General features: G+C 41.9%; 2 protein-coding genes across 3 annotated transcripts in view; one reads left to right on the forward strand and one right to left on the reverse strand.

The window, feature by feature from the left end:
• The window catches only part of FLRT1 (fibronectin leucine rich transmembrane protein 1), a 236,995-nt gene extending 222,795 nt beyond the window's left edge, over positions 1–14,200 (reverse strand). Inside the window, exon 1 of the mRNA XM_073658532.1 lies at positions 13,973–14,200. The gene's annotated coding sequence lies outside the window, so the exon portion shown is untranslated. The remainder of the gene's footprint in view (positions 1–13,972) is intronic.
• The window catches only part of MACROD1 (mono-ADP ribosylhydrolase 1), a 912,057-nt gene that overhangs the window by 704,484 nt on the left and 183,563 nt on the right, over positions 1–24,010 (forward strand). For both annotated transcript variants that reach the window (XM_073659510.1, XM_073659509.1), the window contains exon 4: positions 21,820–21,849. In XM_073659510.1, the coding sequence (XP_073515611.1) occupies positions 21,820–21,849 (30 nt within the window). The remainder of the gene's footprint in view (positions 1–21,819; positions 21,850–24,010) is intronic.

A 24,010-nucleotide genomic window follows, 5' to 3' on the forward strand; every position in this document is an offset into this window, starting at 1 on the left:
TACAGTCTGGTGCAGGGGCGTGCTGAAGCTGTCAGTACTTTGATTGACAACTCAGACATACAGTCTGGTGCAGGGGCGTGCTGAAGCTGTCAGTATTTGATTGACAACTCAGATATCCAGTCTGGTGCAGGGGCGTGCTGAAGCTGTCAGTACTTTGACTGACAACTCAGACATACAGTCTGGTGCAGGGGCGTGCTGAAGCTGTTAGTATTTTGATTGACAACTCAGACATACAGTCTGGTGCAGGGGCGTGCTGAAGTTGTCAGTATTTTGATTGATAGCTCAGTCTTCCAGTCTGGTGCAGGGGCATGCTGAAGCTGTCAGTACTTTGATTGACAACTCAGACATCCAGTCTGGTGCAGGGGCTTGCTGAAGCTGTCAGTACTTTGATTGACAGCTCTGTCTTCCAGTCTGGTGCAGGGGCATGCTGAAGCTGTCAGTACTTTGACATCTCAGACATACAGTCTGGTGCAGAGGCGTGCTGAAGCTTTCAGTACTTTGATTGACAACTCAGACATCGTCTGGTGCAGGGGCGTGCTGAAGCTGTCAGTACTTTGATTGACAACTCAGACATACAGTCTGGTGCAGGGGCGTGCTGAAGCTGTCAGTATTTTGATTGACAACTCAGACATACAGTCTGGTGCAGGGGCGTGCTGAAGCTTTCAGTACTTTGATTGACAACTCAGACATACAGTCTGGTGCAGGGGCGTGCTGAAGCTTTCAGTACTTTGATTGACAGCTCAGACATACAGTCTGGTGCAGGGGCGTGCTGAAGCTTTCAGTACTTTGATTGACAGCTCAGCCGTCCAATCAAAGACTGGGAGGTGCTGGGCTGCCATCAGATGTTCCCTGTCCCAGGTGATTGCCCAGCTACTAGCTGGACTGTCAGTCCCAGATCTCTGCCAGATGTAGATTTAGCTCTGTGTGGTTTGTCCTTCTGTGCCTTGTGCTTTGCTTGTGGATCTTTTGCTCCCTGACCCTGGACCTTGTTCTGACCATCCATTTTGTCTAGCCTCTTTGCTCTGATCCGCTATCCTCCTGGTATTCTGACCTCAAACCATTAACTGACTACGCCTCTTCCCTCTGTTTATGACGTACCCTCCTGGCTCTTGACCTCGGACTCCTTGACTACCCTGACTCATTGCTTATCCGTGAGAAGTGACGTAGTGTCACAGAAGGGTATGGTTTACTGGCGTACACACCAGTCAAATAGAGACCAAAATTATGTTGCCTAAATCCCCATCTGACTATTGAAGCCCTATGGATATATTTATAGTGTATACCGTGAGCATTTTCAGCCTACATACTACACAGAACCAAAAACAATGAACGTTGCAGTGTGCTTTCCTCTGCTACTACTCCAGGAAATGATTACAAACATTGACATCTCGCTGTTACCATTCTTCATCAATGCGGTGTTTCTCCATACTCTGATCCTAGTAAAGCGAGGAATGGTAACCCTTTATACATTTCTAGAAGTGGAATGGCACAATCACCTATTGTGATTGGTGGATCCTGGGTAATCGGCTGTATAAAGAAGTAATGCAATCCTGCCTCTCATAGTATGGAGCTTTGCAAAAAAAAACAAAAAACACTTCCTCAAAGGACAGGAAGTTAGAGTCTAAAAAAGCCCTAGTGGCCAGTTTGAAAATTGCAAGATTGCTATTTTTTTTTTCTTTTTATAAAACTTGATATGAAAAAAACAAACATTTTTTTTAAATATACAGTACAGACCAAAAGTTTGGACACACCTTCTCATTTAAAGATTTTTCTGTATTTTCTTGACTATGAAAATTGTACATTCACACTGAAGGCATCAAAACTATGAATTAACACATGTGGAATTATATAGTTAACAAAAAAGTGTGAAACAACTGAAAATATGTCTTATATTCTAGGTTCTTCAAAGTAGCCACCTTTTGCTTTGATGACTGCTTTGCACACTCTTGGCATTCTCTTGATGAGCTTCAAGAGGTAGTCACCGGAAATGGTCTTCACTTCACAGGTGTGCCCTGTCAGGTTTAATAAGTGGGATTTCTTGCTTTATAAATGGGGTTGGGACCATCAGTTGTGTTGTGCAGAAGTCTGGTGGATACACAGCTGATAGTCCTACTGAATAGACTGTTAGCTGCTTTTTTCTTGCCATAATACAAATTCTAAGTAAAGAAAAACGAGTGGCCATCATTACTTTAAGAAATGAAGGTCAGTCAGTGCGAAAAATTGGGAAAACTTTGAAAGTGTCCCCAAGTGCAGTTGCAAAAACCATCAAGCGCTACAAAGAAACTGGCTCACATGAGGACCACCCCAGGAAAGGAAGACCAAGAGTAACCTCTGCTTCTGAGGATAAGTTTATCCGAGTCACCAGCCTCAGAAATCGCAGGTTAACAGCAGCTCAGATTAGAGACCAGGTCAATGCCACACAGAGTTCTAGCAGCAGACACATCTCTACAACAACTGTTAAGAGGAGACTTTGTGCAGCAGGTCTTCATGGTAAAATAGCTGCTAGGAAACCACTGCTAAGGACAGACAACAAGCAGAAGAGACTTGTTTGGGCTAAAGAACACAAGGAATCGACATTAGACCAGTGGAAATCTGTGCTTTGGTCTGATGAGTCCAAATTTGAGATCTTTGGTTCCTACCACCGTGTCTTTGTGCAACACAGAAAAGGTGAACGGATGGACTCTACATGCCTGGTTCCCACCGTGAAGCATGAAGGAGGAGGTGTGATGGTGTGGGGTGCTTTGCTGGTGACAATGTTGGGGATTTATTCAAAACTGAAGGCATACTGAACCAGCATGGCTACCACAGCATCTTGCAGCGGCATGCTATTCCATCCGGTTTGCGTTTAGTTGGACCGTCATTTATTTTTCAACAGGACAATGACCCCAAACACACCTCCAGGCTGTGTAAGGGCTATTTGACCAAGAAGGAGAGTGATGGGGTGCTATGCCAGATGACCTGGCCTCCACAGTCACCAGACCTGAACCCAATCGAGATGGTTTGGGGTGAGCTGGACCGCAGAGTGAAGGCAAAAGGGCCAACAAGTGCTAAGCATCTCTGGGAACTCCTTCAAGATTGTTGGAAGACCATTTCCAGTGACTACCTCTTGAAGCTCATCAAGAGAATGCCAAGAGTGTGCAAAGCAGTCATCAAAGCAAAAGGTGGCTACTTTGAAGAACCTAGAATATAAGACATATTTTCAGTTGTTTCACACTTTTTTGTTAAGTATATAATGCCACATGTGTTAATTCATAGTTTTGATGCCTTCAGTGTGAATGTACAATTTTCATAGTCAAGAAAATACAGAAAAATCTTTAAATGAGAAGGTGTGTCCAAACTTTTGGTCTGTACTGTACATGTAAAAGAAAGATGTAGTAACACAAAGATTAATTAAGAGGTCATTTTCAGATGGTAGCTTCCCTTAAATAATGAAACAATATCTGACATATAGGATTTGTTGGATGGAGTAAAGTAAAGTTAAAAGCTTGGCTGACAGTTGAGTTGTGCATGCATTCTGAATGGGCAGAGTGGAGTAAGTCTCTCCGGAGAACAAAAGGATTGGGCATGTTAAATTCCAACTGCCCAATCCTTCCGTACCTTAAACATCAGCTGTCAGGAAACCCACATACACAAAATAAATGGTTGGGGGGGAATTGCTGACATTAATGCTAAAATAAATGGTCACATGTGGCCGAAATCTATTTTTCCAAACCGTGAACAGATTTTGTAAACATTTAAGCACATGCTGCAGAAAAACATATAGAATGAAGAAATTTCGGCTACAAATCTGCCCCATGTGACTACTAATGGAAAACCTTACTGTGTAATGTATAGCGAATAAAACCACATCTGTGGTATATGTAACCATCTGTGCTCCATTTTCTACTAAATTCCTAAATGCACACAGTGACTACAGCAGAATAGTAAAAAAAAAAAAAATTGAGTGAACCAATGTGTTATGTACATGAAATCCAAACATCCAGGCTGACCTTTCATGTCCACGGGACTTGGGTTATATATTGGGGTGCGCGTTATTGCCTTTTAAGAGTCTTCTTTATGAAGGATGAAGAAATGTGCGAGTGCAAAGAACAAATATTGATATTGGAATAGAAGGGCGGAATACGTAACTGAAATTCTGTATGTTGCCCTAATCCCTTGCGAGGTATTGAGAAAACGGGCACCGAGTCTGCTGCTTCTGCAGAATAGTTACATTGACGCTTTATATGAAACATATTATGCTCTCTGCCGCTGCCAATGAGTGTTAGGAACAAGGAATCTGCAGCATGCTTGCTAATGAGACAGATAACAAGAGAGAGGTAGGGAGGGAGACGAGGGAGAGAAGGAGGGAAAGACAAGTGTAAAAGAGACTAAGTAAAGGGGAGGGCAAGATATTGGCTATAAGAGAATGTGCATATAGATAATGCTTACTTATACATAAATACTACAGTGTTACCACACCATACATGCAGATGTAACCTTTCCATGGAAACTGGATCCTGGGACATACCCTCAAGAGTGTCTGTCTCATAGAAACACAGCTGAGCACTGATGAAATATTAGGCACCCAAGTGGATTGACTTGGCACCGAAAAACTAACGCTGCGACTATAAGGATCTTATGATTGTACGCCAATAAATACATTTCTACGCCGTCATAAAGTAGTTGCAAAATGAACCAGTGCTGGAAACCAAACTAACCACAGGAATTAAGGTCCACAGGAAGATTTTCTTCCGAAATTATATAGCAACTTGATCGCCGCTCTTTTACAACAAGCAATCATCTGCACTCATTTTTAGTACCATTGTACGTTTGCATATATATTTTTTTTATTATTTTCGCCAGCACATCCCTGTTTGCACGAGGCCATGTGCCATTGTCAACAAACTATGATTTTAATGTCTGCATAAAAGATGCAATCAGATGAAAATTTGCTCATTTTCTTTCCTTCCACTGGCTACGATCGGAAAGAAACGCTTGCACACCCATTGGCCTCAGTAAAAAAAAAAAAAAATGTAGGAGGTGTTGCCTCATCTTGTGAAATAGGTAAAATTGCTTGTAAAAAAAAAATATGCAATTTACTTTTTATTAAAAAATCTCTCCGTTCCCAAGAATGGAGGGATTTTTTAATTCTATAATATATTGCTCATTGCATAGGTTACCAGCCACATCTGCAGTCTATCAAAATTGGCCAGTCTCCTAGGCAAAGAGCATGCACTTTATTTTAGAGCTTGGAAGTGCTGCTCTGAAGCTGGCCAGATTACTGCGCTCCTTTAATACTGCAACTATAAAGAATGCCTCTTCTTGCAGCATCGGAGAATGCAAGGTGCAGATCAGCGGTGCGACCATCCTTTAGTCCGAACTGGCAATCTTATTAGGCTATGTTCACATGTTGCCTTTTTGCAGCTTTTTTTGCTGCATTTATGCCAATTTTCAGCTGCGTTTTACAGTACCAGCAAAGTCTTTGCTATTTCAGAAATCTCATGCACACACCTTGTTTTTTTTTTCCTGACTGTTTTGTCAAAGAGTTGCGTTTTTGCAGAATGTCACTTCTTTCAGCATTTTTGCAGCGTTTTTCACCCATGGGTAGTGCAAAAACGGCACAAAAAAAAAACGCAGGTATCAGGTTTTGCTGAGGAAGTTGAATCAGGTCATTTTTTTATGCACTAAACTTTATCAGCATGCACAAGAGACAAACGTGCCCTGACAAAAACACAGCAAAAACATTGCAAAAAATGCATCAAAAACCTGCATTTTTGACATTGCTTCTTTACTGCCAAGAGAGCAGGTTTTGCCTGGGAAAAAAAACGCAGCAAAAATGCAATGTGTGAACATAGCCTTAGGAGCACACCGCTCCCAGCAAGCAGGAAACTGGGAGGCTGGGGGAGCAGTGAGCTCCTGCAGAAAGAATGACATTTCAATAAGTGTTATTAAATCAGTAGTCAAAGGTAAACAGTAAAGATGCTCAAACACCTAGGACAGCCGTCAGCTTACAATCAGCTTGACCCAGAATGTATATGTTTACTATGGAAAGTAAATTATCTCTGGTGGCAACATCTAAAGGATTGAATGTCAAGGGAGAGTTGGGAGGCCCTGTTATATACATTTGATGGTTTTCCAGTCTTGCCAAAATTGTCAGGTTCAGCTGACCCTTTTTTAAAGGGTCTGGAGGCTTTAAGTGACATCTAACAAGGATTTAAAAAAAAAACAACACAAGCCCATTAAGTATTATCCTGCAATGTTGATCTGGCTACACAAGTAGCACTAGGCATTTAGTATGAAACGCTAATTAATATGGCACCTTGCAGACAATAATATCCCTTCAGAAAACACAGTAAGAGACTAGGAAGCCGTAACACCACACTACTGCAAAATAAGCGTTTTGGGTTAATAATGAGATGAGCGTAATACACACGCGTCTGCACATCGCCCATCATGTGTGTTAAGCGCCTAATAGCAGCACCCTGGGGAAGAGCTCCACTCAATCACATTGACAGTTTGCTGTGTTATATTAATTTCATCCATTTAGACCTAGCATCATTGCAGTGGGGCAATATCCTATTCAATGTTTGTGTGTAATAAATATTTATTGTTAGACTGTAACTAATAAAAGTGCAGATGTATTAAACTCACAGAGGAATTTACCTTCTGCACATTCAGGACTATGATTATAGAATTGTATAATAACATTTTTTTGCTTTTGATATTGCGTACTGCAAGAAATGCTTAACCATGTAAAGAGCAATGCCGAATTAAAAGTGGTCTTGTCCATTATATGAACCCAGTTTTAGGTTCTAAATATGTGTATTAAAAAGAGTGAGCACAGATGTACATAAAGAGTCCCTGCTGGAGTTCCCAACATAAGGAAAGCCAATGGACAATTTCAATTTTGAAATCTGACGATCGATATGTTCTCTGTGATTTTCTTTTTTAATTTACCAAGAAAATGAAGGAAATAATTACCCTTTAAATTCTCTCACCGGTATCAGAAGTGATGCAGCCCCATGTATTAGTCAGCTTACTTACAATCAATCAATTGTCAATTGTTTGTATACTGATCAGTGTCAAATGGTCTGATGGGCATCTCCAGTACACTGTCGGTTCATCCTTTGTGGCGCAAACTTTGTGGGTGACATAGGAGATTTCATCCACATCAATCAGTGTTGGAGAGGCAACGATTACAGGAGGAAGAAGAGGCTAGCACGGTCTATAGGTGCCCATCGGACCTCTCAGGTCTGATCGGCATATAGGACGTGAAAATCATATAAGGTAATTTTGGAGGTAAACAGGGTAGCTGGGCTCATATTAAGGGTTTGCAGAAAGGCTATTGAAGAGGGCTACCAGATGATCATATGGTTTATATAGTGGAAAACGTGTTGTTAGACTCTCTTTAAAGGGAGTCTATCAGCGGGTTTTTGCTATGCAATCTGAGGGCAACATGAGGTAGGGACTGAAATACTGATTTCAGAGATGTGTCACTTATTAGGATGCATGCTGTTGTTTCAATACAATGAGTGTTTTATCAGCAGGAGATTATCATTGCCTGGACTACAGCTCACGCGCCTCCTGGTCCAGCCACACCCCCAGCACTGATTAGCAGCTCCCTGTCTATATACAGTGTACATAGAATGCTACATCTAAGAACTCTGATTGTATCACAACTGCAACACCCGGTAAACTAAGTGACACATCGCTGGAATCAGGGTCTCTTTCCCTACATTATGCTGCTCTCGGAATAGGTAGCAAATAACTGGTGACAGTATTTTAACCAGTGAGCAGAGAAATTAAAAAAAATGACAGATTCCTGTTAATAGGAGTTCCTCTTCCTTTTGATAGAATTTGATGTTTCCATCAATGAAAATCTCCACCTCCGCGTCGGTCTCCCTAAAGGTTTGCCTTATAGCTTGATCCCACCTCACTACGTATATCTTGTTTCCCTGGCACTGCTGCTCCCTCTACACAAAGCAGGTTACATGGGCACATTACATATACATTACCGATCGCACGGAGCAAGAAAAACATGCTTAGGTGTTCGCAATTAACACAGCTGTAATTACACCAGCGGAGGGAGCATCAGCAGCTGTACGCAGAAGGGAATCTATTATATATTTATAACAAAGTCAAATGAGGGGCACATCCAGAAATCCATGGTGCATGCAAGCGCAAACACACCAAGGTGTTAACAGCGCGCCACGACTCCAGTGTTCTGCTAGGATCCTAATTCACTTGTATGGTCAGTGTCATAACATATATTATTAGCACAGTCGTCTCATCCTGACATCACGCCATACAAGTGTGAGAATACGTGTCGGTGTACTAGTATGGAAAATGACAGCAGCAAATTGGTGAGACTTCATTTAATGTGATACAATTATAGAACTATGCTCTCCTCCACATTTATATATAAAAAAAAGAGCTTTTATCATTCTGATTATCGACCAGGCCATACTAAAGTACATCTGTCACCAGATTTCACAATACGAACTGTATATATATTATTAAATGGATTTCTTAGACCTGATGAAATGGGTGTACTTACAATGAAAATCCATGTATGAGTGGCTGTATAATCCTAATATTAAACTAGACATTTTAAGAGTCCAGGACTCATAAAATGCTCATTTTACTATTAAGCGGGGACACTTTCAAAGAGAATTTTACAGCCATTTTGAGATGGATTTTCACAGCAAAAAAAAACAAAACACCTGCCTCTTCAGGTCTAAAAGAGCTATATAATAATGTGTACAGTTTGTGATCTGATTATCCGCTTTAACACAATACGAGAGCTCGGCTGTTTTCTTTACCAGCTTCTTCTAAACGCTATACATTAACCTGCAATTTTACTGAAGATTTTTCTTTATTATTGATCATGGTACAACCACGCTAAGGTCATATTACAGCACTTTTGTATGAATTCTAATATTCTGTAGTGTTCCCAGACATATTTAATTTTTCAAGGTGTTTTCGACTGAATTCTGGAGTAAATCACCTTGGAAAATTGCAAAATGTTTGAACAACTTTAATTCATGCAAAAATGTTACGACTTTTGACATCTTTACGCCATTCCCGGCCACCTTTGCCTACTTTTAGAAAAGTATGCGGCGTTGGGATGGGGCAGGACTATGCACACCCAACTAACCTATAATCATTTACGCCACTTTCGTAAATTACGGCAGAAATATATTCCAGTCACTGACTGGAGTAATATTTTTGTTGTTGGTTGAAGGATGCACCACGTTCTTTCTAATAAATCAGGCACATCTTATTACAACACATAGTTCATCAAGACTGGAGTAAAAAACGCCAATGTCCATGAATCGTCCCTTTCATTTTTATACTTTGAACTGATCTCACATCACTACTGTTCTTGAAAGAAGACTTCAGATTGACTTCAGTACTCCCAAGTTAAAGTTTGAAGTCAATTAATTGAAAATGTGGAAATTAACCCAAAACATAGAAATATAAAAAAAAACAAAGATATATCCTTCTTCCATTTCACTTTTAGCTGACTTGGGGCTGCCATGGCTTTCATAATGGTCCTCTGCACAATTATCCTAGTCATGTGTAACTAAAGCTAATATGCTCTAAGATCCAAAATATAGCCAAAAGTTAGAAAAGCAAAGCACTTCTATCATAGGCTAGTAGCAAAATAATGGCTGCCAGATGAAGAACAGAACATTTCAAGATGCTCTGTAGCAAGGCATGGTTTGCTCATCGCCTTTTCTTCCCGTTACATTGCTAAAATCTGTGACATCTGTGACAGATTTGTAAAAGGTGGGATAACATTTCATACATTTGTATCAATTTGAACTAAATCAGCAATTGTATAAAAGTCTAGTCTTGGGCTTATCTACCTTATTCTTCTGAGGACCCACTAGTCAGAATATGGAGTCAAATCTTTATCAAAATTAAAAATGAATTGCTTAAGATCAGGACACCTTGGTAGGTACAATTATACTAGCAAGTTGTTTGTATTTATATTTATGAAGGTTGGTGCAAGCTCTCTTGACACCTCAAGGACCTGGACTCTGATCCTCAATCCTAATCATAAACAAAAATGCATAGCCCTCTTCATCAGATTAGGTGCACGCGACCATCAAAGAAAAACGGTCCGATTTTTCTGATCAGAGTTGGATCAGGTTTTTCTCAAAGGTGGACAAAAAAAATAGTGTCTCCACTTTCTCCATGACGTCAATCCATGATGATGTTATCCACGTGCAGTTCAATGTTTTCACGAACCTATAAACCTGCATTTTGATCCAACGCGCCTATCAAAATTGGACTTGGCATTGTTTTTTTCCTTAGACCACTTGGCCTGAGAAATAAAAATCAAACATGTGCCTGGCCCCAAAGAATAACATGGATACAAGTGCTATTGGTCATGTACACAAGCCCTAAGTCTGTTAGAGTTTTGGAGACTGCTATGAAGTCACGGACTTCCTTAAATATTAATAGAGACAAACGCGCACACGCCATGTCTTTTTGAATGTACTGGATCATTCACACATTCGGTATTTTACATCAGTATTTGCAAGCCAAAATCAGAAGGAAAAGTATAATAGAAACACATCACCACTTCTGCATTTATCACCCACTCCTGGTTTTGGCTTGCAAATACTGATGTAAATACTGACCAAACACTGAATGTGGCCTAAACGGCCATCAGATGGCTCCAACTTTCTCAAGAGTCTCAGATACAACCAGTGCATAAAGTTCTGATCTAGGTAGTAAATGCAAAGCTTACGAGGCTTACTTGAAGAGTAGGAAGCTGACTGTTCCCTTGCAGCTACTGAACAGCATACAAAAATGACCTCGGCCGGGAGAATGCATGGTGGAGCCCAGGTCCTAAAGGTGGTGAAGACCCTGAGGCATGCCCTCCACTCATTGTACTTTAAAATCCAGCCCTGGGGGTCAACCAAGCTTCAAAGAAATGATCTCTCATCCACTGATTTCTTTTTTTTACAACAAAGCCATAGAAAAATAAATAAATAAATAAATGTCAAAAATAAGATCCATTGTGGTGGTGGCATTTTTGTGTCCAAATTAGATTTTTGTGCATATTTCCAATTTACAAATGATTTCCCTTTTATGATAAAGGCTATATATAAGAATGTAGAAGCCACCATCGGCTCAGCAGCATTCATCAGGCGTCACTCAACGTTGATTGGAATCTGTTCGCTGTCACTTGGATTAACCCGGCGTCCTAACTGACTGCTCGTGACAGGGACTCTCTTATACACGAGCGTCTGCTTTCTAGTCCATATTCTTTAACTAAATACATATATAGCTACTGGCAAATGTGACAAGCAATGTAGTACTTTCTTACGGTTTTCCTATGTGTCCCGTTCTGTGCTGGACTTTGTTGTTTTGTGTCGTACTATTAATGTTTGCAAGAAAACACACAAGTGTGCTATGGGGGGTGTATGTAACATTGCTAAGGTATCATTAGCCCTAAAGAGATTAGTCTCATCCTGTTTTAGACCAGCCATAATAGTTGTGACATGGAGGACTGGGAAGCTTCACGTTCTGATATGACGAGCTGCTATGACAGGTGTGATATCCTTTCTCACCATTCACCAGGTGTCAGTGTGACACGTCGGGGAACGCTGTGAGGTCATTAGCACGGCACCAGCAGGTCTCATATCACATACAATCCACAATATTAGCAATACATATGGTAATGTTTGTAAAGATATTAACGAGCAGAAGTACACAGATCATAAAGCCAATGCACACAGATCGTTTCCACAAGGGCAACATTTGGCAATTCCATGTGAAATCCTGATCACATCCATCTGTCCCTAAAATTTTCCCATCCGAAAAAGGGGTCGTCATATGTGATGCCATTTAGAAGAATTTACGTTCTACTTTCACAAAAGTTGAGATGAATGGCGGATATCAATCATGATATGCATTTTTATGATCCGACGATAGAAATCAGCAGTTGGCGTAATGGCTGAAAAAACTATTTCATTCACAAATAATAGAGAAATTTATACGACTTGTGACTTTTTTTTTTTACGTCATTCATTCCAGTACAGGATGGAAGATAAATGTCGTGTGAGTGCTGCGATCAGTACATTCCTTATAATACCAATCCAGCCTGATGAAATAGAAATACCCATAGTAATGGATGTAGTAATGTGTCACATGATGAAAAATTATCACTCACAAATCCATGTTTCAAGTTCCGAGTACTCCTGACCCAAACTTAACAGACTAATATGGGACTACCTCGTTCGGGTCAAGAGACCTGCTTGGTTGACTAGGACTGAGAAATTGGCCTTAAAGTGTGCCAAGTCTAGAAACCTGAAACTGCAACATTTTTCGGTGGTTATACGCAGGTAAAATTATATATTAATATTGGTGAAATTCTTTTCGCAGGACCCATCCAGCGCCCACGTCAGTAATCTGTGACCATCAGCCCTGAGAATTGCCTTCTAAGTCCCGGCACCTGCACCTCTTCTTTTGATTAGTCATCATGGCGCAACGTCATATGTGCGTCACTCTGCAATGATGATGTAGCACCAGGTAGGCTAATCATCAAAAGAAGAGAAATGGATGCAAGGAGAGGAGGTGGGTCTCAGGGCTCCTGTCTGGGGGTCACAGATCATTGACATGGCTGCCGGACCAGGAACTGCAAATCTATTCCCACCATCTCTAGTGTTTATCATAGCAATACGCCATTTCTTTGGATGGAAAAAAGGAACCTGAGGCATGAATGACAAGTTGAAGCGGTGTAGTCACATACTGTGCATTACGCATAGCATGGTGCATTTATCATAGTGATGCGCCATTTATAGCATCATAGTGACATCACACAGCGTTATGTGCTATTTATAGCATCATAGTGACATCAAAGAGTGATGCGCCATTAATAGCATTGCATAGTGACATCACACAGCATGATATGCCATTAATAACCTCACACAGTGACATCACACAGCATTATATGCCATTAATAGCATCACATAGTGACATCACATAGCATTAAGTGCCATTTATAGCGTCATAGTGACATCACACAGCATTATATGCCATTAATAACATCACATAGTGACATCACACAGCGTAATGCGCCATTACTAACATCACATAGTGACATCACACAGTTCACCATATTCTGCGAGCGTCATTCAATATTCTAAGGAACAGCGTGCAGTGACTGATAAAGGAGCCCCATGGGAATCATACCATCCTCTACCAAGCCAGTGACACGGTGGCACTTTATGTACCACCCTGGCCACACATAGGGTACGGCTCCTGCCCACTAAGCCCCGGCTCACATGTATACAGCACACTCCGCTGGACGCATATGTCAGAATTGCAAAAAAAAACTGTATTTGCACACTTATGGCGGTGTATCCATAGACTACAATGGGCAAGACGTAGTAAAAAATAAATATTCTCTGTATGTATATTTAATCACGCTTTTTTTTTTCGCCCTCCCCCCAAAAAATATCTTTATTCTCAATGGGAGCTGCGTCTTTGCCTATATCGTAGGTGCTTTTATTGAATTTGATTGGAAAGTAAGGTTTACACCCTCTACACTTCCCCAAAGAGTTGGCAGCGCAATCCGAGGGGGTGGATGGGTCACGAAAAACTAGGTGGGAAAAAAATGGATACTTTTTTCTAAAAAAAAATACAGATGTACGTGGATATGGCGCACTTTTGCACGCGTTTTAAATGTATACATCCATACAGGTGCACCCAGCCTGATATAATTGCATTTACAGAAGAGCATGCATGGCATTGCAGCCCATACAGGTAGGTGCCAGTGCACACAGCTGGCAGCACCACAAGTTATCGCCGACACTCTCTGCAGGGCACAAATGCATTGGAGACCACATAAAGCTGGCAGAGAAGCCTGGCACAGGCAGTAGGTACAGGATTCATCCACACAGGCTGGCACCGCTATGTGCCACCTAAATACCGCACCCTCCCCGCATTTATATCATGCACAAATCCTTCTCACCTGCAACCTGGCGATCCTGGGTGCAAAGTCGGGCGATATGTGCGCGATATTCCAAGCAATGCAGGCGCCGGGCACAATGCAGCAAGTGACCGACGAGCACGAACCGGGTGCACCCCAATGTCTCCTAATTCTTTCCCCCCTACAGGGGCCACAGATGCCGGAGAAGATGCTGATGGAGGTGAGGGGCAGCGAGCGAGCACTGTGGTACTGGCTGCTGGAGGAGAGGAGGGACCTGAGGAGGAGGAGGGAGGAGGGAGAGATAGAGAAGGAGGGAGAGATGGAGAAGGAGGGAGAGGCGGAGGGACGAGGAAGGCGGGAAAGATGCGAGGAGAAGAAGGCACCGGCTGCCACAGTCACCTCACCTGTGTATAAATCACCCACAGCCATGGCAGCAGCTCCACAGTCCTGTGTGCCTGACACTTAAAGGGGCTGCTCACTCACCATGGCCTCCAACTTTCACACTTAAAGGGGGGCTCCTCTTTTATAAATCACCTGACAGAGTATCAAGTGCTGCAATCACAGAATATAAGGGCGCAAACGCCACAAAATACACACAGAAGCGTCAGGACGCAGTTCATACTGATTTTTGAGAGGCTTTTGAAGCGAATCCACCTCAGAATCTCTGAAAATTCTTCCTATCCACTTTGTTGCTTATAAGACAAATTTATTTTGTGTTTTTTTTTATCACAACAGGGCTTTGGAGCGCTGAAAAATCTGATGGGTTTTTCAAGAGGAATCCGCTTCAGAAAACACTTTTTTTTTGTTTTTGAGTTTTTTTTTATTTCCCTCCTATGTGCTTCTGAAGCTTCTATTTTCAGCACTTGGTGTTTTGCAGCATTAAGATTTGATAATGTCAAGATTGGAGCAGATTCCAAGAGAAATTTACCTCATAGAAATCACACACCAATTTTTTTCCCCCACAAAGAGGTTTTCAAAAACTTGGCGTGAAAAAAAAAAAGCTAGTACTCCATACAGAATAATGGGCCCCACATAGTCCTCCATACAGTATAATGGCCCCACATAGTCCTCCATACAGAATAATGGGCCCCACATAGTCCTCCATACAGAATAACGGGCCCCACATAGTCCTCCATACAGTATAATGGGCCCCACATAGTCCTCCATACAGAATAATGGACCACACATAGTCCTCCATACAGAATAATGGGCCCCACATAGTCCTCCATACAGAATAACGGGCCCCACATAGTCCTCCATACAGTATAATGGGCCCCACATAGTCCTCCATACAGAATAATGGACCACACATAGTCCTTCATACAGAATAATGGGCCCCACATAGTCCTCCATACAGAATAATGGGCCACACATAGTCCTCCATACAGTATAATTGGCCCCACATAGTCCTCCATACAGAATAATGGACCACACATAGTCCTCCATACAGAATAATGGGCCACACATAGTCCTCCATACAGAATAATGGGCCACACAGTCTTCCATACAGAATAATGGGCCCCACATAGTTCTCCATGCAGAATAATGGCCCCACATAGTCCTCCATACAGAATAATGGGCCCACATAGTGCTCCATACAGTATAATGGGCCCCACATAGTCCTCCATACAGAATAATGGGCCCCACATAGTCCTCCATACAAAATAATGGTCCCACATAGTCCTCACTACAGTATAATGGCCCCACATAGTCTTCCATACAGTATAATGGGCCCCACATAGTCCTCCATACAGAATAATGGGCCCCACACAGTCCTCCATACAGAATAATTGGCCCCACATAGTCCTCCATACAGAATAATGGGCCCCACATAGTCCTCCATACAGAATAATGGGCCCCACATAGTCCTCCATACAGGATAATGGGCCCCACATAGTCCTCCGTACAGACTAATGGCCCCACATAGTCCTCCATACAGAATAATTGGCCCCACATAGTCCCCCATACAGAATAATGGGCCCCACATAGTCCTCCATACAGAATAATGGGCCCCACATAGTCCTCCATACAGAATAATGGGCCCCACATAGTCCTCCATACAGAATAATGGGCCACACATAGTCCTCCATACAGTATAATGGGCCCCACATAGTCCTCCATACTGAATAATGGACCACACATAGTCCTCCATACAGAATAATGGGCCACACATAGTCCTCCATACAGAATAATGGGCCACACATAGTCTTCCATACAGAATAATGGGCCCCACATAGTTCTCCATACAGAATAATGGTGCCACATAGTCCTCCATACAGAATAATGGGCCCCACATAGTCCTCCATACAGAATAATGGGCCCCACATAGTCCTCCATACAGAATAATGGGCCCCACATAGTCCTCCGTACAGACTAATGGCCCCACATAGTCCTCCATACAGTATAATGGGCCCCACACAGTCCTCCATACAGAATAATTGGCCCCACATGGTCCTCCATACAGAATAATGGGCCCCACATAGTCCTCCATACAGAATAATGGGCCCCACATAGTCCTCCATACAGAATAATGGGCCCCACATAGTCCTCCATACAGGATAATGGGCCCCACATAGTCCTCCGTACAGACTAATGGGCCACACATAGTCCTCCATACAGTATAATGGGCCCCACATAGTCCTCCATACTGAATAATGGACCACACATAGTCCTCCATACAGAATAATGGGCCACACATAGTCCTCCATACAGAATAATGGGCCACACATAGTCTTCCATACAGAATAATGGGCCCCACATAGTTCTCCATACAGAATAATGGGCCCCACATAGTCCTCCATACAGAATAATGGGCCACACATAGTCCTCCATACAGAATAATGGGCCACACATAGTCTTCCATACAGAATAATGGGCCCCACATAGTCCTCCGTACAGACTAATGGGCCACACATAGTCCTCCATACAGTATAATGGGCCCCACATAGTCCTCCATACTGAATAATGGACCACACATAGTCCTCCATACAGAATAATGGGCCACACATAGTCCTCCATACAGAATAATGGGCCACACATAGTCTTCCATACAGAATAATGGGCCCCACATAGTCCTCCATACAGAATAATGGGCCCCACATAGTCCTCCATACAGAATAATGGGCCCCACATAGTCCTCCATACAGAATAATGGGCCCCACATAGTCCTCCATACAGAATAATGGGCCACACATAGTCCTCCATACAGTATAATGGGCCCCACATAGTCCTCCATACTGAATAATGGACCACACATAGTCCTCCATACAGAATAATGGGCCACACATAGTCCTCCATACAGAATAATGGGCCACACATAGTCTTCCATACAGAATAATGGGCCCCACATAGTTCTCCATACAGAAAAATGGCCCCACATAGTCCTCCATACAGAATAATGGGCCCCACATAGTCCTCCATACAGAATAATGGGCCCCACATAGTCCTCCGTACAGAATAATGGGCCCCACATAGTCCTCCGTACAGACTAATGGCCCCACATAGTCCTCCATACAGTATAATGGGCCCCACACAGTCCTCCATACAGAATAATTGGCCCCACATGGTCCTCCATACAGAATAATGGGCCCCACATAGTCCTCCATACAGAATAATGGGCCCCACATAGTCCTCCATACAGTATAATGGGCCCCACATAGTCCTCCATACAGTATAATGGGCCCCACATAGTCATCCATACAGTATAATGGGCCCCACATAGTCCTCCGTACAGACTAATGGCCCCACATAGTCCTCCATACAGGATAATGGGCCCCACAAAGTCCTCCGTACAGACTAATGGCCCTACATAGTGGTGGTGGTTCTGGTGTCACGGGCCTAATAAAACCACCCTGCTGGCCAGATTTAGCCCACGGGCCAGAGTTTGACATGTATGGTTTAGAAGGTTTTATGTGGAAAGCTGCGGTGCTGATCTCTAGCGCTTCCAGGACCACAAGCCCAAAGGGCTCATATATTACCATATCACCCCATACACACAGGGTCAGTGTCAGCACCCAGGGCCCACTCGGCCCCCCAGATTTCCATTGGCGAATTGTGCATGTATAGAGTGGGCGCAGGAGCTGAGGCTGCTCCATACATCACGGGTGCCGGCTTTGGATATACAACAGGGCCCAGGTCTAAATACTGCAGTGGTGTTGTCCCTTTTGACACCTATACCTTCCCACTACACGCAATATTGTGGAGTGGCAATGGCCTACCTTGTGCCCTACAAAGTAATAGTGCCACCTTTTGTATCTCACATGAGTATAGTGGCCACACATAGTAATAGTGATCTTCTCAGAGTCCAACCATGAATGTGTCAATCAACCCAGAAGAAATAGACTCTGATGATGAGTTCGGCACTGAAGCACCAAATGCGACTGTCTTCTGCTGGAAGTTGGTATTAGGGGGTCCATTACTGTATCAGAGCCTGTCACACCAGCGGATTCTCAGACGGGCCAATCTGAACCAGCAAAAAGTATAAGCATTGCTACTATGTGACGGCACGCTGTCTATAGCTTCGACCAGAGTTTGAGCCGAGAGTCATTACCATAATCGATCCGTTTATCATCGCTCCTGTGAGCAGGCCCAAATATTTTTACTTTGGCTTTGATTTCAATGGTCCATTTTATAAGCACCAAAAGCAATACCTCCTCAGTAATAGTTTACGGGGCAATTTTGACGGCCATGGCCCATTTGGTGGCATTGTTTGGTCATAGACACTTTTTACAGTATCTCATGTTTCTATTGGCGCTATTTCAAGGTATAAAAAAAAGTGACCTATCTATAATTACTAGCATACATACAGTCAGCAAAGAAGCCTCTAAGGACTCGATTACTATTACAATGAACGATCATGTAATTATTCTAATATAATTATTTTTAATATAATAAAAGTAATATACCTTATACAGTTATACCATTAACAGAGGCAAGACTGTGACAACCTCTAATTCATTTTAATTAAATAAGATCTGCCACAAGATCATCAGACACTATAAATATAAATTAATGTAACGGCCATTTCTTAGAAGTCTGTTGTACAGGACGAAGGCTGATTCTTAATGTTAAGGCTACCTATCTATATGTTATAACATATGCATATTAGGGGCTGGTTTCAGGTGCAGTTGCATAAAAATAAATATATATATATATATTTGGCGTTCTGTCATATTTATAAAGAGTCCCACCCACACATAAAATATTGAGAGCATTATACATATGGCACTTGTGCTGAAAACCTTAAATTACATTTCCTGTTGCTTCACAGTCACTCACTTGTGGCCGCCCCCGTGGCTATTTTCACTGTGATTTCATAGCATGAATGCAAAAAAATTACATGCAATTTTACATATTGCTCCATGCAGTAATATTTTTTTTCTGAATTTGAGAAAATAAATTAATTCTATAATTAAGTTTTATTGATTACATTGTATTCCTTTAATCTTTTTTCGCATTGCGGGCAGCCCAGTGGCTCAGTGGTTAGCACTGTTCACATCCCACCTAGGACAACATCTGCAAAGAGTTTGTATGTTCTCCACATAGTTTTGTGGGTTTCCTCTGGGTTCTCCAATTTCCTCCCACACTCAAAATAAATACTGATAGGAAATTTAAATTGTGAGCCCCCAATGTAGACAGTGACGATGGCATCTGTAAAGCGCTACGGAAATTAATGGCGATATATAAGCAAGTAAAAAAATAAATAAAAAATAGAATCTAAACAGTGAAATCTTTAAATAAGCAAATATTTTCTCTCCCTAGGTGGCCCACCAGCATAGCAGGTTGTGATATTTTACTCTTCTATGATGGGTACAGAATCACAACATAATCAGAAGACGTCAACATATTGGATAGTGTTTTTGTGATTTACAAGCTCTTCTTGATATATAACCATACAATGAGCTCTTACCAGCCCCAGTGTTGCATCAGGCAGTGATATTGCTTTGTTTAGCATTTCTCTACATCTGGCGCCAAAAAGCCCCAAAATATGTTGCAAGGTGTGTTTGTGACTTTTAGCTCTTCTGAGCCATTTAATGCACAACTCTAGAAAATGGGCTAATATTGTAGCTGAAATCTACAAGAATTCATAGTTGGCTTATATTTCAATTTCTGGTGCATGATCATCCCTCTGAAAGGGCTTGTGCGCTACTTAAAAAAAACAACATTCTAAATAAACCCGGGTGGTGGATAAATAAAACAAATCACAAACTATACTCGCCTGCTGGACTAACATCAATCATTCATGCTCCACGCCTGTCGGACTCCTGTCTTTCTCTCCTGGCAGGAGGAAGGGTGATTGTGACCACTGCAGCCAATCAATGGCCGCTGATGGGTTGCAACCTGCACACACTGTCCAAGGTGGAACCGAGATTGTTTCTTCCCATTTAGATGGAAGGTGAAGTCTGCCTTTCTAAGCCACTGAGTGGCTGCCACGGTCACATTGCAACCCCTTTCCTACCCCCATAACTGGAAGAAGTAAGGAGACTAGCAAGTGATACAGTGTGGGATAGGGAGGAGGGAAACCTATATGGTAGGGTTTTGGTTTTTCTCACCACCATTGGCCCATTTTGAATATGTTATAAAATAGTGGACAAGCCTTTTAAAAATTCCGCCACATCTTATTCCAGCGAAGTGTGTGTTCAAGACTTGTATGATAATCGTTTTATAATAATAATTTTTTTTATATATCTCACTAACACATTGAGCAGCACTTTACAATTAATTACTTGTATATTCAGACTACATGCTTGAGGGCAGGTGTAGGCGGCCATATTCTCGTTCTGAGTGCGATCCGACATCACATTCGGACCAATGTTAGTCAATGGGGCTGCGCACATGTCCGATTTTTCTTTGGACAGAGACGGTCTGAGGGAAAAAATCGCTGCATGCCCGTGTTTGATCCAATATTCGTACCGCACTCTGTCATGCAAGTCAATGAGTGTATGGGAAACTTCGGACTGCACTTGGATGACATCTGAGTGCAGTTCGTTATCCACGCACTGACACAATGGAGAAGATGGGGACATTTTTTTCTCCATCTTCTCCTCATCGGAGAGAATCGGAGCACACTCTGATCAGAGTTTCATCAGAGTGTCATTTGCATTATTGCCCCATTCTTTCAGATGAGAGAATCTACGGCCGTCTACCTGAGCCCATACAGTGCATCTTTGTGGTCGATTGACCAAGACTGATCATCTGAGTTGCTTAGTTTGGAGTGGATCTAGTGAATTAGCCAAAAGGGAAATACTGTTGAATACAGCAATCCTTGGAGCCCCCCAATCAGAAATTCAGGGGTCATTCAGTAGGCACTATGATGGCAGTCTGTCTTAGTGACTGATTCATTTTAAGATATCTAATCCCCAAGGTGCCATAATAGATTGTAAGCTTTGTCAGGCAGGTGCTATAGGTCTATTTATCTATATGCCGTTTATATATTTAGTTAGGTAGCTATATAATCCTTTAGGGGAATCGCACCCTCCTTCTTTTTCATCTTTCTCATGATCCCACTTTCCCATGTCACTTTATCTTACTTAGCTTTCGGTGCTCATGTAACAAACGATGTGCCCTCCAGTGCTGGGAATAAGGGATCTATCACTAATTATACCCCAGACACTCAGAAGAAAGAGGGGATGTGTGGAAACTAGACGAGAGAAATAGATGCAGGGAAAACATTATTAAAACATTTCTGAAGTCTGGTTTTAACCTTTAGCTGCTACTTGGTCAGCAACACTTTAAATGACTCAAGAGTTCCTTCTCCCTCAAGTAATAAACAGATTATGACTTTGTGTTAAATAAAAATAAGGCTTTTGTGATGATTTCTACAGATGTCTAATAATAATTTATTTTCTCTCTTTTTTTTTCCACCCCATCCATCGCCCTTTCTCTTTTAGCAAACAGTACTCTTCTGGGAGGAGGAGGAGGTAAGTCTGTGTTTGTCTTCTGCTCCCTGGGAGACTCTTTACATTTTCTACATGCCGCTTACAGCAATATACAACCCTGGCTGTCAACTGCATTTTCATCTACAGTTTATTAGGGGAAATGAATTTACAAGGCATTTATCCAGGTGTATTCATTCACAACACTCAAATACAAAAATACAGTACTGTGCAAAAAGTTTTAGGCAGGCGTGGAAAAAATGTTGCAAAGTAAAAATGTTTTAAAAAATAGAAGTGTTAATAGTTTATCTTCATCAATTAACAAAATGCAAAGTGAACGAACAAAAGAGAAATCTAATTCAAATCTTTGCCTTCAAAAATAATTTTAGGTACACCTGCATATAGTTTTTTGAAGGAACTGGGCAGGAGGTTGTTATAAACATCTCGGTGATGCAACCACAAATCTTGTGTGGATGTAAGATTGCGGAGAGGAGCTAACTCACAGATTAGTCCAGTGTTATGATAGTTTAGCAACTCAATCTGGAAAATAGGTAACACACTAAAAACTGCCACTGACCTTGCCGATTCCTGTACAGACTAGAGATCTTGACCTCCGCAGTCCCTAGTGGTTCCTGCATGAGCTAAGATAGCCCTAACCACAGACTAGATGATGGCAACTCAGACCTATGCTACCTGAAAGGCCGTCAAGCACTTCATGTACCGCATAAAGAACCGGAGGGCAGAGCAGAGTGTAAATTACCTACAGAAGGAAAAGTGTGCTGAAGAAAAAGAAAGATCTCAGAGTGAGTAAAACAAACCAGGAAATACAAAGGGATTAAATATGTACTGTGAGAAAGTAAGTCGCCTACTTCCCAAAGAAACAGAAAATTGGTGCGGAGTGAAGAACATAAACAGCAAAGAGATAGGCTGATCTTTCACTGACCGACTTAAACTACAGCAGTATGGCTGTCCATCCTAAAGAGACTATCACCAGCAGGAAATACTAGCAGGGGAAAAATATATAAATCCGCACTCGAAAGGTGATAGGGCAGACAAATGGCTAAATGAAAACACTTGTTACCTTAAAAAGACTGAATGATTCTGCTGAAATCTTCAACAAGGTCTTGAATTGTACTATACAACACTTGAGTTGTCAAACAGTATTCAGTCTATTTTAATTATATCTATTTGTAAGGTGACATATGGCTGCTGTTCCAGCTTCTATTTAGTTGTACAGTGGTATGAGGACATGGGAAGCAGCACTAAAAACTGTTTAGATGACTTTCAGAGCTTTATAAGAGCTGAAACAACAACACAAAAAAGCAGCCCTATGTCCAGCAAATCACAATATAAATGCCTTTGCAGGATGCAGGCGACCCCCGTCAGCAGAGGTGCAAAATACCAATAAAGCAACCATTCACAAACCTACCATACATCGAGGGGGTGGTTGCTTGGTATTATAAATGCACATAGAAAACAGCTTGCATAGGGTGTCAGTCACACAGGTAGGTGTGGCGTACAGTATCTGACTTACAGCCAGGGGTGTAACAATCGCGCTTGCTACCGGGCCCTTGCGAGAGGGGGACCCGCCGACCCCAGTGCCTACTTCAGCTGGATGTGCGTCCAAGGACATATATACCACAAAGAGGCCCAGGATGAGGGACATATATAAAAAGATGGGCCCATAATGGAGGACATTTATACCAAAAATTTGTATTTGATACACTGCCAATTTTGAAGTTTTCCCACCTGCAAAGAATGGAGAGGTCTGTAACATTTATCGTAGGTACACTTCAATTGTGAGAGACAGAATCTTAAAAAAATCGAGAAAATCACATTGTATGGTTTTTACATAATTAATTTGCATTTTATTGCATGAAATAAGTATTTGATACAATATAAAAACAGAACTTAATATTTGGTACAGAAACCTTTGTTTGCAATTGCAGATGTCAGACTTTTCTTGTAGTTCTTGACCAAGTTTGTACACACTGCAGCAGGGATTTTGGCCCACTACTCTACCATGCTTCACGGTTGGGACGGTGTTCTTGGGATTGTTCTCATCTTTCTTCTTCCTCCAAACACGGCGAGTGGAGTTGATACCAAAAAGTTCTATTTTGGTCTCATCTGACCACATGATCTTCTCCTGTGCCTCCTCTGGATCATCCAGATCGTCATTGACAAACATTAAATGGGCCTGGGCATG

Source organism: Phyllobates terribilis, unplaced genomic scaffold (assembly GCF_046119375.1).
Source record: "Phyllobates terribilis strain yellow unplaced genomic scaffold, ASM4611937v1 Scaffold_13__5_contigs__length_258822181, whole genome shotgun sequence".
Taxonomy (NCBI): Eukaryota; Metazoa; Chordata; class Amphibia; order Anura; family Dendrobatidae; genus Phyllobates; species Phyllobates terribilis.